At 35.5% G+C, this 15,801-nt stretch overlaps 1 protein-coding gene and 1 long non-coding RNA gene across 6 annotated transcripts; both read right to left on the reverse strand.

Moving 5' to 3' along the window:
- Positions 1-4,390: 4,390 nt before the first annotated feature.
- LOC129302320 (low affinity sulfate transporter 3-like) lies at positions 4,391-9,180 on the reverse strand. 5 transcript variants are annotated; one of them, XM_054941105.1, is made up of 13 exons: positions 8,864-8,949; positions 8,735-8,783; positions 8,395-8,602; positions 8,106-8,304; positions 7,906-7,971; positions 7,578-7,808; positions 7,348-7,474; positions 6,954-7,240; positions 6,646-6,839; positions 6,465-6,538; positions 6,266-6,342; positions 5,987-6,154; positions 4,391-4,573 (listed from the first exon to the last, which is right to left on the reverse strand). In XM_054941105.1, the coding sequence occupies exons 3-12, from the start codon at positions 8,565-8,567 to the stop codon at positions 6,011-6,013; spliced, it is 1,572 nt and encodes a 523-aa protein (XP_054797080.1). In that variant the 5' UTR covers positions 8,568-8,602; positions 8,735-8,783; positions 8,864-8,949; the 3' UTR covers positions 4,391-4,573; positions 5,987-6,010. The 5 variants fall into 5 exon arrangements, with proteins under 5 accessions (XP_054797080.1, XP_054797078.1, XP_054797082.1 ...); XM_054941103.1 differs by having other exon boundaries at positions 4,391-4,576; XM_054941107.1 differs by having other exon boundaries at positions 4,391-4,613.
- Positions 9,181-10,871: 1,691 nt separating this feature from the next.
- Positions 10,872-14,388, reverse strand: LOC129302321 (uncharacterized). The gene is made up of 2 exons (XR_008591258.1): positions 12,234-14,388; positions 10,872-11,173 (listed from the first exon to the last, which is right to left on the reverse strand). It is a non-coding gene; the product is annotated as an uncharacterized LOC129302321 (long non-coding RNA).
- Between the last annotated feature and the right edge of the window lie 1,413 nt (positions 14,389-15,801).

Raw genomic sequence — 15,801 nt, forward strand, 5'->3', positions numbered from 1 at the left:
TCTTTTAACAAAAAACTATCCGAGTTTAAGTGGGATTGTTTATGACTCAACATTCCAATTTGTTGGTGTTCTTTTATATATTTATATATATAAATAGTTCCACTAATAAAGTAAATGATTGCTTAAGTTAAAACGAGAAATTTAAATTCTCTAAAATTGATATTCATGAGCTTATGTGAAATTTTCTTTTTTTTTAGTATTTCCGCTCATTTTATTATTTTTTACAAAACATAAAATATTTTTTCTTTTTATTAAAAAGCCAAACTTTATGAAAATTTCAAATTCTTAATTTCATAAGATTTAAATCCCAGAACATGATATAAGCACACATACTCTTGATTCTTTTTCAGTGTACATCACTCTTTGGTTGAATGGCATTTATTATATCGTGATTCTTTCTTTTCCGAAGCATAATGTCATGATCAGAATGCCTATAATTATGATTACTGACTTATCTATAATCTTGTTTTGATCACGCAATTATTATTAGGAGGAATGGTTCTCACAAGGAATATTATCTGCGTCACTCCAGGCCCCAGCGAATCACCCTGATTTACTCTCTTCTCAGCATGAGAATATGCATGTGTAGGATCCTCTGATCATTTTCTTATCAACAATAAGATTCTCGGTCCTTGCTTCCGCCTTCCCCCTTTGTTGTTGAGCATATGTTTGTCTCGCATTTCTATGTCGTAGGCCTCAAGGCATGGATCTACCCAAGGTGCACAACACAAACAATCAGACGCATCTGGGTCAAAATGTGGCTGCAAACAATGCTTCAAGCGGAGTCAACCAGCAACAGCATCCCTCTCACTTATCCTCAATCCTGAGAAACCCAGTAAGTGCAGTAATCCGAACATGCATCTTCAACAATTAAGGGCGTCCGTGTCCTACAATGCACTCCTTGCCTTGTTAATCAGGTTTTGACATTCTTTTTTCCATCATAATTAAGCAGATAGAGAGGGGGCCAGGAATTATGGGCACCGGAACCTTAAATCAAGGACAAGTGCTATGTAACAAACAACCTTTGACGAGGTTGAACTCAAGATGGTATCATGCTTGTTAATCATTCTCCTTGTCTTGTCAGTTGTTTTTCTCTAGTTGCTCAACTGTTCTTTAGTTATAACAATATTTGGTGAACATTATATCAGGGCTCGATACCTCAAAAGCTCTCCACCCAATGTCCATGATTTGCGATGTGCCCCCAACTCCAACTCCTTGCCCTATGGCCCTGCTATTCATAGGTAAGTAGAATGTGTTGTTATGTTGGCAGTTACTTGCACTCATTCGATTCACACCTTAATATATGTCAAGGGCATTGATTCATTGACACTTTACTACTTAGGCGACAGGAATTCGATCCTCTGTCGGCACAAGGCAGCCTTGTCCCCGCGACGCAACATATTTTTGATCTGCTGAACTCCACACAGCCTCCCCCCCAACGTATTCCAGGTACCTGTTCTATATTTCCAACCTTACAAGTACGTACTTGTTGCATCAATTAAACATAAAATGATTGTATCTTGTTATTCAAGGCCGGAGTCATGCTCAAATTATCAGTCCACTACTTCGCCTGCTGTGAATCCCAGTGCTTATGATCATCAACTGGCTCAGAGACCTATGCTGCCTGAACCTGCTGTTTCTACCAGGTAATTTAATATTTTCAATAATCTTGTGAATATTAAGCTGATTTAACTCTTAGTTGATCATCTAAGCCACCGCCTGAATTTTCTTATTGATTTTTTTTTTTTTTGGACGAAGGCCTGCAATATTGTCCCCTAATTATCATCCACAACCCGCAATCACCTTCAATCCTTTTGGAGTCGGACCTTCAGTGCCTCAAAGGTATCAAGTCTCTTACTTGTTATTTGCCACTCGAATGCGTCCTTTTGTTGCATACATGAACACATTATTCATGTTAAATATATTTCGCAAAATAGGTATCCCGATATACATGATTATCAAAGGAACTATCTCCATTCCCAACACATGATGTCTCGTAGTTTTGCACAGCAACAAGCTCTTGGCTTAGCCCCACTTTCTGGGTAAGCAGCCTCTTTAATCTGCCGAAATGCTCATCATTTATCTACAATATTTGTTCGTCTTTCATGATTTAACAGGGGATAAGGATAAACGGATAGTTAGTTTTTCTCTCATATAATTAGACTAAACTTGACTTATTCGATCTGTTATTGGAAGATGCATATTCATTTGTGTAAATACATCGGATAAGAAGTAATAAAACAAGTCAGCACTTTCCTTTTCATTCTTTTTTCTTTCCCCGTCTCTTGCGGCTCTGATACTATCATTCATTTGATATCAAATTTAGGTCACCGCTAACGTCGGATAACAGTAACGAAAACAGCCAGCTATGGAGTAGACCCACTATACTGGGGCTGAGCTCCCCATTTCTTGGACCTCCAATTCTGCCCAGGATCCCAGTTTCAAATGTACAAAGTCCAACGATGGTGGAACCTTCCCAGCCTATCAGTATCACACCTGACGCGTCTAATCCATCATCACTTCTTGGCTTTAAAACTCCTGAGCTCTCCAGGCAGCTTCCATGGTATCTGCTTTTTCAGTTGTGATGTATAGGCTTTGATTACTTTAATGCTACTAACACGTCACGTTATGTTTGGTTATTAGAAAAAAAATGAAAATAAAATTGGTATAAAAGAGGGAAGTAATTTAGTTAATTAGTTCAATTAAAAATCAATTTATAAAATTTTTAATAGGTGTGATGATTTCTACAATTATAATATATATTAATGAGTTTTATCATACTTATCAAAAGAAAGGAGGATGATTTAGTCTATTTTTGTGTCAATTTTTTTAATTCATTTTTTTAGTTTAATCTTTGAATAATTCTTCATGTAGGATTCCAAACAGCTCAGGTATTCCGTTGCAGAACGTGGCCCCTGCTTCTACAAATATATTCAGTGCAAATCCAAGCAGTGGAAATTTGGCGACTCCTTCGCCATCCACCAGGTAAAATACTTGAAATTGAATTACATGTAATCTTTTTAGGCATTTCACGTGTTTGATATTCTTATTTATCGGGATGAAATGTTGAATAGGCCACAAATTAGCAATCGGGTTCGCAGAATACTGGAATTGGGTTCTAACCCTAAGGGCCCTAAACCAAAGGGCGCTTCCTCTTATGGTCAAAAAGCTGGAAAGTCACGCAAGTCTGCCTCCCGAACGAAAGCCAACCAGATTCGAATTCCAGAGTTCCAAGATCCAGTGGTAAGAATTTCCATCGCTTTTGTTAGTAGTACTTATTATTTTTAATCAACTCCGCCATTTTAGAATGCAATGATGTACGATTTATCAATAACAACATCACTGACAGGAAACATGGATCAAAGATCTGGAGACGGAACTGAACAGGGCCTGGAATCAACCACAGCCCACCAAGGTGAACTTCAACTTCACTTAAAGTAGAGGAACAAAGCAAGGTTTGTTGTAAAATATGAAGTTTGTTTCTACGATTAATTTATGAAATTGTGGTCGCTTGTAGAAAAAAGCAGCGCCTCGATCTGGTCGTGGTGCTTCCGGACGACATGAAACAGGGGAATCATCTTCTAAACGCCGAAAGGTATCCTAAATATGGTTTTGTCTTCGTCGGAGATTCTTGTATGAACCTATAATGACATTTCCTGAGTCGATTGGGTTTCTTTGGGTGGTTGCAGGGTCAGTCAGCCGAGAAAGAAAAAGAAGATGCACGCCCTGTTTTCGATCATGCACCAAACAGTGGTGAACATGTGAATGTGTTCCAGGACGCCAACGCCGCAGAACTCTCCGGCGCAAGGTTGTTCTCTCGCGATTAGCAAATAAAGGATAAAGAATCAGCTGCTAGCTGCTATTCTCTCTGGTTTTTTTCTTCATGATTCACCATGAGTTGTGCATTTAACTCTTTAACCGAATAGTCCGCAATAAATGAAAACGTTCGCGGTTATGGTTTTTCAGGGATGATGGGAATACTGCCTATGAAATGCATTATCAGGATAGGGGGGTTCCCATGGACCCCCATATTAGGTTTTACAGGACAGTAGGTACTCAACAGTTACAGTTTTTAGCATCTGATATCGGAGAATGAATAGATTTACTTGATATTTTTGCGTTAGAATTTGCCGGATGGTAACAATTTTGATGCTATCATTCTCAGTGAGGAGAAATCGTGGATAGAGAGAAGTGACAGTGTACCCGGATTCTCAGGAGTCAGGAGACAGGAGCAAGCGGAGCTGATGTGGATTATGGTTTTTCGTTCAATTTCCAGAGACAGGGTTATTACCAGCTCTTCAGATTTTCCTTAGGCTAGAAAAATAAGAATCGCATAGAAACTTTCAGTTTTACAGGTAGATTTGGATGCTCTATTGTACAGTTTGCTATCTTTTAACCGAACAAGTAATGGCATTATCTGGCTAATCTATAATTGTCTTCATCTGCTTATTCTATATTTGACAAATACGTTCGTTCCGTAAATCAAAACATACACATACTCACATCCTGTCCCGGTGAACAACGTCAATCTTCACTTGCATCAGAGCCCGCATCTAAATTATCCTTCCTGCTTCTGCTGCATAAATGCAGAGCTCTCATTCGTACGTTTAAGTCTGAAAGATGATGATAATAATAATAATAATGCGCATAAAGATGAATCATCCCAGAAAGCAAAGTTACCAAAATGTTTTCTCTAAAAATAAAAATTTTGAATGGATTATGTTCACAGTGCATTCACAAGTACTATTTCCCCACTGAATCAGGTTGCCAACAACTTGACCTTCCAAAACGATAAAAAAAAGAAAACAGAAAAAAATGTAAAAGAAAAAAAAGCATTTATAATTATAATATTCTATAATGATGTGTTTGGTTGAAGAGAGGGGATAGAAGGAGGGATTTTAACGGGAAAGGGGAAGAAATATAGCTGATGATCCTTAATTTGAATTGATTAGAGGCCTAGAGGGGAGGGGAAACTAATAAATTGACATTTTTTTCCTATAAAATATATAAGTTAGTTTTTATTTTTTTTATTTTTTTGATTTGATATATAAATAAAAAACAATTATATTACAATTTATTTAATGATATTTTCATGGATGTGTCTAAAGGTCAAAAATACTCAACATATAAATGATTTTATAAGATGATAAAATGATCTAGAAACGGATGATTTGGCCTATTAAAATATTTTCTTCCTCGAAAAAAAAATTCCAAATGGAAGGGGAGGGACTGGAATGGAAAGTTGCTCTCCTTCCCCTCAATTAAATAGCAACCATAAAAGGCAGCGAATCGAACTTCTCTTAGCTTCACTCCCTCCAAAAATCTCTAGCCAGACTCGCCATGGATGAGAAGCCTGGCCCTCCCAGTTATGAGAAAGTTTGCTATCTTTAGGATGTATGAAAAGGCTAGGAGGGAATATGATAGAATTCTGGAGTTTCTCTTTTGTCTTCACTTGGCAGAAGCTTGTGCTTCTCAATTTAACCATCAGCGAATCAACTTCTCTTAGTTTTCCCAGGCAATGGTTTATAAGTTTGCTATCGGATGTGCTAATATGGAAATTGCTTGATCATTAGTTAGGGCGGCTTCCAAATTTTGATTCGGATACAAACTTAGTTGATACGAGTAAGTTTTTAAAAACATACTCTATTTAAATATGTGCAAAATTTTGATACAAAATAATGTATAATTAATATTGGATGGATTTTGGATTCTAAATTCTAATAGAATACTGCACTGGATGAAATCTAGTTGTACTAATGATGCGAAACGTAATGACAAATCTGATTTAAATTATTTACTTTTCCGGGGTAAGGTTTAAAATATTTAAAGATGAAATGAACTCATTGTCATAACTAAATATTGTCGAAAGCCTAATTGAATCGAGGCATTCATTTTTAAGGCCCAAATTTAATTTTGGATCTACACGGAGGCTGATGGACCCCATGAAGCAGAGCATATTCATGAATTATGGATACAGATAACAGACCGTCACTGATGTTAACGCCCGCGCTCAAGGGGCCAAAAATTTAGTAGACCCACACGCGTCAACAGCTTCACCCACTGTAAGGAAAACCCTTTCTTCTCCGATCTTCTCCACAAATTGCGCCACTTTCAGCTTGTGAATGACTTGCCACCTTGGGTTCACCATAACTAGCTGCATATACATTAAAAACACATTTGCCGCATCTGTTAAATATGTTATAGCTTATTGCTGAATCAGTATCAATCTGTCACGAGCAAGCTAATATATTCATGGCGGTCTCACCTCCACGCCACGGGATTGCAACCTCCTGTGCAGCTCCTCCATTGCCAAAATTCCAGAAGTATCCACGTTCATCAGGTCTATCATCAACACAAATCCAAGGTGTCATCCCCCCATCTTCATTCCATCACGCTCATTATAATTAAAAAAGATAGGTGACATTTATTAATACGTCCTAATTAGAAGGACAGAGGAGGCTCACTCGTCATGTCCAGGATCACTGCGCGCACCCTTGCTTGTTGAGTCTTATCTTCTTCTGTGACCCATTTCAGTATTCTGCAACAAGTGACCAAATTCATAGAGACATATTCAAATAAAGAAAGAATTCCAATTTGCAACGGATGTAGTTTCCCTAAATTGAATATATTTTGGAAAGTGCTTACCTTTCTCCGACGAAGTTTGCATTTGCGAAGCAAAGTGAGCCAGAGCTTATGCGAATAACAGAGATGCCAGGAGTGCTTATGGCCATGGGATATTGACTAACATCACAAAATGCTTCTGTCCTTGGAACTCTGCCCAGAACTTCTATTCCAGGTCGAATTGATTGTATCAGTATCTTTGCAAACGAGATGATTACCTGCCTCAAAACAAAAATCCTCCAACTCTTACTCCATTTATTTGTGCTTATATGCATGGTATACCCTTTTTTTTTTTTTTTGGACAACGGGGATGAAAATGGTGAGGAACTCACGGCAACAAGAAGCCCAGTCTCTACTGATTTAAACAAGACGCCGAGGAAAGCACCTATGCAGGCAAGAAAGTCGAATTTGTCAACCTTCCATATGTGATAAACTTCGTTTATGTCAATAAGTCCGGGAAGGGCCGAAATGATGATGGAAGCAAGTATAGCCACTGGAGTGTAGTACAAGAGCCTCGTAAGCAATTCTAGAGACACGAGCACGGTGACTGCCATCACAATGTTTGATATGGCCGTTTGACATCCTGCACTGAAATTCACTGCAGTCCTTGAGAAAGATCCTGCAAGTAGTGTTCATCAAGAGAACTGTTAAAATTTTCGTACTCGATCATTGAACAGCTATCAAGTACTTCTCTGCAGAAACGCATCAGCAAAAGAAGTCAGTCACCAGTTGCCACATAGCATGAAGTTAAAGAGCCTGCGATGTTCGTGAACCCCATTGCTAGCATTTCTTTGTTGCCATCAAGATTGTAACCTTTAATGGAAGCGAAAGATCGGCCGACAGCTATAGATTCCTGAATCCAATGTATAGATTACCGTGAGGAAGAAGGAACGAACAAAAAAAAAATGAAGATTTCAGAATTTGGACAAGATTAATTAGGAAATGAATTAACTCACAGTGAGAGCAATGACGGCGGAAATCAAGCCAATTTTAGCTGTCTGTCCAACTTGTTGGCCCTGAAATTGTAAAAGGTGAGCTGAACTTGGATTCAGGCCTCCTTTGACGCGCTTTATTATATTAACCCCGTGCTTATCGGCTCTTGTCAAATATACAATCAAAGTTGATAGTATAACCGATAGAAGAGGAGAAATAGCCGGCAACCAGAAAAACTTTTTGCTTCTTCTTCCCTGAAAGAGAGAGAGAAATTATCAATAGAGCAAAATAACCACTAAACTGATGTGTTGTACTTGCTGGAGTTTGGATATCATAATTTTTTTTACTTACAACAAGCCGGCTAATGAGAAGGAAAACCATGAACGAGCATCCCACGACAAAATTCCAAGGGTGCCACTGTTGGTAAAATAAGGGATTAAAAATGATGTCAAATATGTAACATGTTCTATATATGAGTATGACAGATATCTGTAAAATGCTATCTCGAGACAAACTACAAGTTTCCAAATTTTCTTATAGTAAAAACTCACTTTATCTGCAGAACCTGAGGTGATCTGTTGATGAAGTGACTTATAAACGGACTCCAAAACAGATACTGCATCAGTTTTGTTGGTGAAGTGTGTGATCCCCAGCAACCCCTTGAGTTGCTGAAGACCAATCATGATCGCCGCACCTGCCATGAATCCAACCAACGCGGCATGGGAAAGAAAATCCACAAGAAATCCCAACCTGGAAATGAGGGAGATCAGTCAATGCTCCGCTCACTAGAAAAACTACACAGATCTACAGAAGAATTTGACATGCAGATAAAAAAAGCACCTAAAAATTCCAAATGTTGCTTGAAACATTCCGGCAAAGAAGGTCACTGTGAAGGCAAGGTTTCTGTAGGCATCGGGGTTGGCAACGGGATCTTGCACTTGCGAGAGCAGGGAAGATAGCAGCAATGATACTACGGCCACTGGCCCAATTGCAATTTCTCTTGAACTCCCCATGACAGCATAGATAAGAGGAGGAACTACACTTGTATCTGTTGAATCCAACAAATCCAACATTGACATTTGAAAGAGCACAATTTATATCAGAAAATGTTTGGAGCTTGAAAAGTTCTCTTGCTTTCTTTAGCGTGACATCAGTTTTTACTTTTTAATATGATACTTACACAGGCCATATTGGGGATCAAGTCTTGCCAAAGTAGCATATCCTATGCTCTGCGAAATTCAAATAGAAAATGAAGGGGGAAAGAAAACTGCTTCATTGCTTTTAAAACAGAAGAAAAATTTGTGAGTACCTGAGGTATGCTGAGGCTGGCAAGAGTTAAACCAGCTAGCAGATCATCTTTGAACTTAGAGGCTTTATAGTCTCTTAACCAACCAAGGATTGGGAATAAGTTCAGAAAGAAGGAAGCAACTTGTCTGCGGAAAACTTTGTTCTTGGATGAAGAAAAGAGGCTGTTTCCACGAAGCAAGACGGCCTCCTTTAGATTGAACAGCTTAATCCAGAGAGGTGGCGGGCTAGGTGAATTTAATATCCACTGGGACCTCTCTGCCTGACCAGTGTCCTCGAGATGAGGTGGCCCTGCTGAAGGTGGCCCTGCTCTCTCATGGTGGAAACTTGAGCAGGTACTGAACCAGTGTAGGTGTTAATCTGAAGTGTTTGGGCAAACTCTTGGAGATTATATTAAATGTGGATTCATGTCAGTTAAGTAGCATCTCCACAAAGTAATTGAGGAGTCTATTTATTCCAAGGAATGCATTAAAGGGGCTACAATAGAGGCCTCTCTGCAGAGCAGGATAGCTGCAGTACCACTATGACTGGCTAAGGTCAAAAGTTGGAACTTGCTGGGAATCAGTATAAGTGCTGTCTTTATATATCTGCCCCCATGAGAGAGCATCTAAGTTTTTAGCTTCAGGTTGCTTGGGCAAATCCCATTTTTGACATCGTTTTCCTTCAATTGTCTTCTAGTGAAAGCAAAAATTTAGTCAATTATATGCCCGCCCAATAAAATTAAGCTAATCATTATTGTCAGGATTTCAATATTTTATTTAAGAATTTCACGTTGAGCTGAACTACCGAATCATAGATAGTTGTTTTATATCTAAACTGAAATAAGAAATTAGATTTAGATCAATTGAAACGAATAATTGAAACCGGGTCAACATTAATTTCGTATGATCATGTACAAGCCACACGTTTTCTGCTTGGCTACTGATGGTAGCACATTAATCCAACAAACAAGTCATAATAACCTTGTTTCTACTTGATACGTACTAACATTTTTATAGAATCCGCGAAAGGGTCAGTGCTTGTTCGCGGTTGAATCAACCCAATCTAATTATTTTCACGGTTTCACCCACCCTCAGGATCTTGCGAAAACTTGTGGGAAATAAGGAATAAAGGAAGCTTAATGGTCGCAGCAAGCCCCAATACATCCTATGCTTCTTATGACTTGACACCCCCCCCCAAAAAAAAAAAAAAAAAAGATTGTTATGATCAAAACGCGATAACAACACAAAATATTGAAATCAAACTATTCCTGGCTTTGGTTTGCCCTGTACATGATCGCTTAAATGCCAAGCATTCCATATGCAACCTATTAGGGAAATGCAAAAAGAATATAATCCAGGGGACACAAAAAGATCGTGGGCAATATGCGGAAGGTGCAGAGACACATGCTTTATTTTATGTATTTGATCGTGGGCAATGTGTCAAGGATCTAAATATATATTTCTCCCACCATTTTAAATTATAATATAAAAAAAAAATTTAATATCTCAAAATATAAAATATTTTAATAAAAATAAAAATTTCTTAATGATAGTTTTCTAATATTATTTTTTTATAAAGTCTTTCTTTAATATTTTTTTTATAAATGAAGTATTAAATGAAGATTATTTTTAAAATTTTATATTTATGTTTAAAAAATTAAAATTATAAAATAAATTTAATACATTTTATTGGTATGTGTAATTTTATAGTATAAAAGTATTTTATAATTTAAAATTGATGAAGTATTGCATTACTTGAATCATGGTGAGAAAAGTCTCTCAACTTATCATAAATTTGGAAAGAGGCAGCGGGCGTAATTTCGTAAAACCCACTTCCTCCCATCTTTTATTGTAGGGCACGCATTCTAAAAAGATTTATTAAATCTTTTATATAAGTAATTTTACAAAAATTTATGTAGCATTAGTTATTTTATTTTAAACATGTGCCTCTTCTCAATTTGCAGCCACGGGATAAAAATATTTGTTTTTAAAATTCAAGGTTTATTTCCAGAAACGTACTAGAAAAAGAAGGAATTCAAAACGTGCTTTTCATTCGTTTCATGAATAAGTGACTACAATCGTCCTTTTCTTCCACAATCAATCTCAATTCAAATTAGTCTAGAAATGAAAAATCTCAATTTACATCCACCGTTAATGGTGGAAGAACTCAAGCTTCAAAAGAGAGCCGACTAGGTCTAATGAAAACCTCGACAAGCAAAGAGAAGATCGAGGGGCCTGATGATGGAGAGAAGAGTGAAGGGGAGAAGAGGCTTGACAGAACCAAAGAAGGAGAGGTAGTCCTCTGGAAGTGGTGAAGGGATGATGAGAGGTCCCTGGCAGTGGTGTGGACGATGGACGATGAAAGACGATGGGAATCTTAGGCATAGAAGTCAAAGGAACATAATGTGTATTTGTTCTTTTTTATTTTTTTATTTTAAAAAATGCCACATGATTGTCATCTTGACATTTAACAGCAAAATAATGATTAACATTGATGATAGGATGATATTTTATTTTTTTTTAAATTATATATAATATAAAGGATTTAGAAATTGAATGTCTTCAGATTTTAAATTAAAATGTAATGTGATATTCACTTATATATGAGATGTTTTGTGGGCTAACATGTAAATTAATAATTGCAAATAAAGAAAAAAATATATGATGATGTTAACATGTCTAATTTATTAATTATATAATTGAGGAAAATTATCATCATGTCTTAAATAAGAAAAATAATTATTTTTCAACTTATTTACATATCAAATTTCAATATTTACAAGTGATTATGATCTATAAGTAATTAATTTTGTATATGATACTTATATAATGTTCCTTGTATTCATTAATTATATAATTAAGGAAAAATTACCATCATGTCTCAAATAAGAAAAATAATTAATTTTTAACTTGTTCACCTATCAAATTTCAGTAGTTACAAGTGCCTGTGACTTACTCTCTCCAAATCACAATATAAATTATCTTTTAAAAATTTTGCTTCATTCAAAATAAAAGAAATTGAATAGGTGTTGTTTGTGTGTGTATTTCTAATTACACTCTTATTTTGTCGAGTAATTGATGAAAATATTTTAAATAAATCAAATGCTATATTTATTACACTTATGAAGTGATCGAAAAGATGTAAAAAAATTTTAAAAATTAAGGATTTTAATCATTTTTGTATTGAAACATAAATTAGTTAATAATAATTTATGTTGTGACTTGGGGAAGTATAAATAATTAATTTTTTATATGATATTATATATAACTTTCCTTGTTATTTTTTTTTGGTAAAATAATTTTCCCTGTCACTAAATGCTAGTGCTAAAACCTAACCTATCTAGTTCGGAATCATACATAGAAACCTTGAAGAGATTCCACGTAATTGAATACCTTGAAGTGTAGATGAAGCAACGTCTGTCTGTCGAGATTCCACGAGATAGTTGAGAAAAAGAGTCTGCTAACTATGACACGAAGGGTGAGGTTGTATATAATTTCTGTGAGTTATTCAGTTTCACCCAATGTTGTCGTCGCCTTTTCATATGGTCTCCTTGACGGGGATAACCCAACTTCGGCCATTTCCTAGCTCCTTTAATTTTGATGAGAAAAAGCACAGACAATTACATGTCAGAGTTGAAACAAAAGAAAGTTTAAACATAAATAGGACGGCAAAAAGATCATGAAGCGTTGGGACCAAAGACCTAAGCTTCCCCATATTTTCACTATTTATTTGGGTGTGTATATGTTGATTAATAGGGGCAAGAACAAGGATAACTTGAAGTATGAGGACTAGTGCGAAAGAATTAGATGGAAAGCCATGAATAACTTGAAGTATGCACATAGATCAACACAAGAATAATGCCCTGTTTGGTGCGGGCAAATGTTTTTGATGAAAGTGAAAGTAGGGTATAAAAGTATGTTTGGTATGCAGATAAAAGTAAAATATAAATTATATTTAATAAATATAGTAATATTCTAAAAAGGCTAAAATACCCTTAAAATTAAAAACTTTTTTATGTTCATTGCCTGCCTTCATTGTTCATCTCCACCAATAAACACTCCACTAGATCTCAAAATACCCAAACAATAAACCCACCAAATCTTAGGATTTTTTTCCATAAAATGTTAAAAATGGAGAATCAAAAATCTAAGTTGAAGATAAACACCAAAGTCAAAGAATAAAAAATCAAAGATTTGTAAAATTTTGCAGACATAATTTTCTTCTAATAGCACTGTAGATGCACGTATCTATTCATTCAATTAATCTACAGCCTTTACTATCAATAGACTTGAAAGAGTAGTCCTAGAATCGCAAAACACGTGCTGATCATCCCTTCTCTATCAAATTAGAGAGAGAGAGAGAGAGACTTGTTTATAGAAGTTGAATCAGATCGAGAAATAGAAGTTGTGAACCAAAAATAGAAACAAAAGTATTAGTCAAAAGTGTGAAACTATTAAGTAGAAGTCTTAATTGAAACAAAAATCAAGAATCCTGAATCAAAAATCAAATTGAGAAGTAAAAGTCAAATCATGCTTAAATGATCTAGAAGTAAAAAATAAAACAAAAACTAAATTGTGCTTGAAGAATGTCAAACTCAAAGAAATATAAATTGAATCAAAAAAATGATTCGTGTAAGGAATTGAATCCAAAATTGAATTGTGCCTTTTTCGCCTTAGTGGGCAAAAGAATTGGATAAGTCAATCGAAAAAATCAATGGCCATCGTTATGGCTGTGATGCACTATCGCCAGTCAAGCACTATCGCATTTGGGTTGTAGTGAGGGGAGAAGCTTGAAAAGCAAATATGGTAAAAGAGGAAGGAAGTGAGGAGAGAACCCAGTTTCATGGACATAAGCGAATAGTTGAGTTCCATTGTTTTTTATGGAGCTGGGTTCCATGGAGAATCGGGTTCCATGATACCAAATAGAGAAAAGTATTGGTTTCACTTTCACTTTCACGTTCACTTCTCCTATGCCAATTTCTCGCTACCAAACGAGCCATAAGCATGTGGATGACGATCATTACAGTGGTGCTGTGACAGCAGGACGCCAAAACAAGACGGCATTTGTATGGAGGAGGGCTCTCGAGGCATCTTCCATGGTCCCCTTTGATTGAACTAATTGATATTCTACTTTGGAAAGACTGGCCGAACCACTATCTCATACAATTCCTGGTCTTGGACCTTACTTTCCCTTCCACATTCTCTCTATTGATGCACTTGTCGTGCTGGTTGTGGGTTCAGAAATCCTGACCCCCTTTGCTTGTCATTTTCAGAAAAGCTGATTATTCCAAACTCATGGTTTACAGGCAGGAGGAGGGCATTGTTCAGATCCCCTTGTAGGTCGAAACTTGGGCTGGAATTGCCATTTTGGAGGGATGTGAATGGCAGTGCCCTGAAATTCAAAGATTCTCGGCAAGGGGAATGATTGCGGCTTGAGTGGAAGTCAACTTCTAAGTGAGTTCGAGTCTGTAAGAAAAGCTGCAGCACCCACCGGAGGAGAGGAAGATTTCACTTGGACGCTGCAAGGGGAGGTTTATATCCACGAAACATCCTCCACAAGAGCGCGCCTGCCTTGTAACTTTTCCCACTCCTTTATTAAATGGCAAGGCCTGATTTAATTAATCACCCTTGCCCGTGGGCAAAGAAAAAGCTGACAGTTTGATGGCCAATTTTTTTTTTTTTAAATCTCCGCCTGATAATAATATATAATAATAATACCCTACTCTTATTTCCTAAATTTATTTCCTTCGAATCAAATATAAAGTATTAATTTCTTAAAAAATGTTAACTAAAATATTAATTTTTAAAATAATTTATACCTTTTTAATTTTATTCGTATTAAATATCTCATATAATTAGTTTAGTCATGATAATTAAAATTTGAATACATTATTTCTAAAATGATTAATAAATAAAAGAGGGATATAATTATAAAAATTATTTAATATTTTATATTTTCAAGTAATATTTTTTATAAATGCCCTATATTATAGTGTGATGGAGTACAGCCTTAGATTATATCACATGGCTCTTGAGATGCCCATATCCGCACGCTTAAATAAATTATCAAAGCAAGTAATTGGTCAATTGCAGCTCACCAAAACCAATCAAATTGAAATATCAATTGACCCGTAATTAATATGACTCATTTATTCATTTCCAGAGTTTTTTTTTATTGAATTCCCAGTTATTTTATATCGGTCATGGAGCTGTTATATTTGTGGTGAATTAGCCTTTTTACTTAAAAGAAGGTACTCGTACATAGTATTCAGGGAGAATTTCAACTACAAATCATGAAAGAGGATATTTACTAGTAGGTTCCAAAAAAAACCTGAAATTTTATTGTAAGACATTGGACTAAATTGAAATAAAATTGGTAGCTAGAAAAATTAAAATGTAATTCTGTAAAATTAACAAGTACTTGATTACTACCTAATTTCACTTGTTAGTTGCTTACTTGTATTTATTAATTCCGTGACTTCATAATCTTAAGAATATCGCCTGTGCATGAATTTTTAATTTCATAACTTTATTTGTTAATTTGTCAACATAAGTTATTAACTGCTTAACTTAATTTGTAAATTTTTTACAAGACTTATTTACTCAATTTAATCAAAAAATATCATTATTAATTATTAATTTTTTTACTTTATTTATTAATTTATTAATATCAATTGTAAATTGTATGCCTTATCAATAATCATATTAGTTCAATCATTTTATTTTACATATAGAATCATTAGTTGTTACTTATCTAACTTTACATGTTAATTTATTAATATCAATTATCAATCATTTTTTTTTCAAAATGACATTTCAATCTTTTTAGTCACTAATTTTATTTCAATTCAGACCAGAAATCCTGCAATAAAATTTTAAATCTTGTTGGGATCCACTATAAATATTTTTCTTCCATGATCTTTACTTGAAACTCTTCTCACTATTTACTTATTAAAAAAGT

Source organism: Prosopis cineraria, unplaced genomic scaffold (genome assembly GCF_029017545.1).
Source record: "Prosopis cineraria cultivar Desert tree isolate PC_DT_omini unplaced genomic scaffold, ASM2901754v1 PC2, whole genome shotgun sequence".
NCBI lineage: Eukaryota > Viridiplantae > Streptophyta > Magnoliopsida > Fabales > Fabaceae > Prosopis > Prosopis cineraria.

Coding starts and splice junctions, on each gene's coding strand:
- LOC129302320 (XM_054941105.1), bottom strand. CDS start 8,567: ATGGGGAGTTCAAGAGAAATTGCAATTGGGCCAGTGGCCGTAGTATCA. Junction 6,539..6,645: donor GCAAACTTCGTCGGAGAAAG/GTAAGCACTTTC, acceptor CACTTGTTGCAG/AATACTGAAATGGGTCACAG. Junction 6,343..6,464: donor AGTGATCCTGGACATGACGA/GTGAGCCTCCTC, acceptor TGTTGATGATAG/ACCTGATGAACGTGGATACT.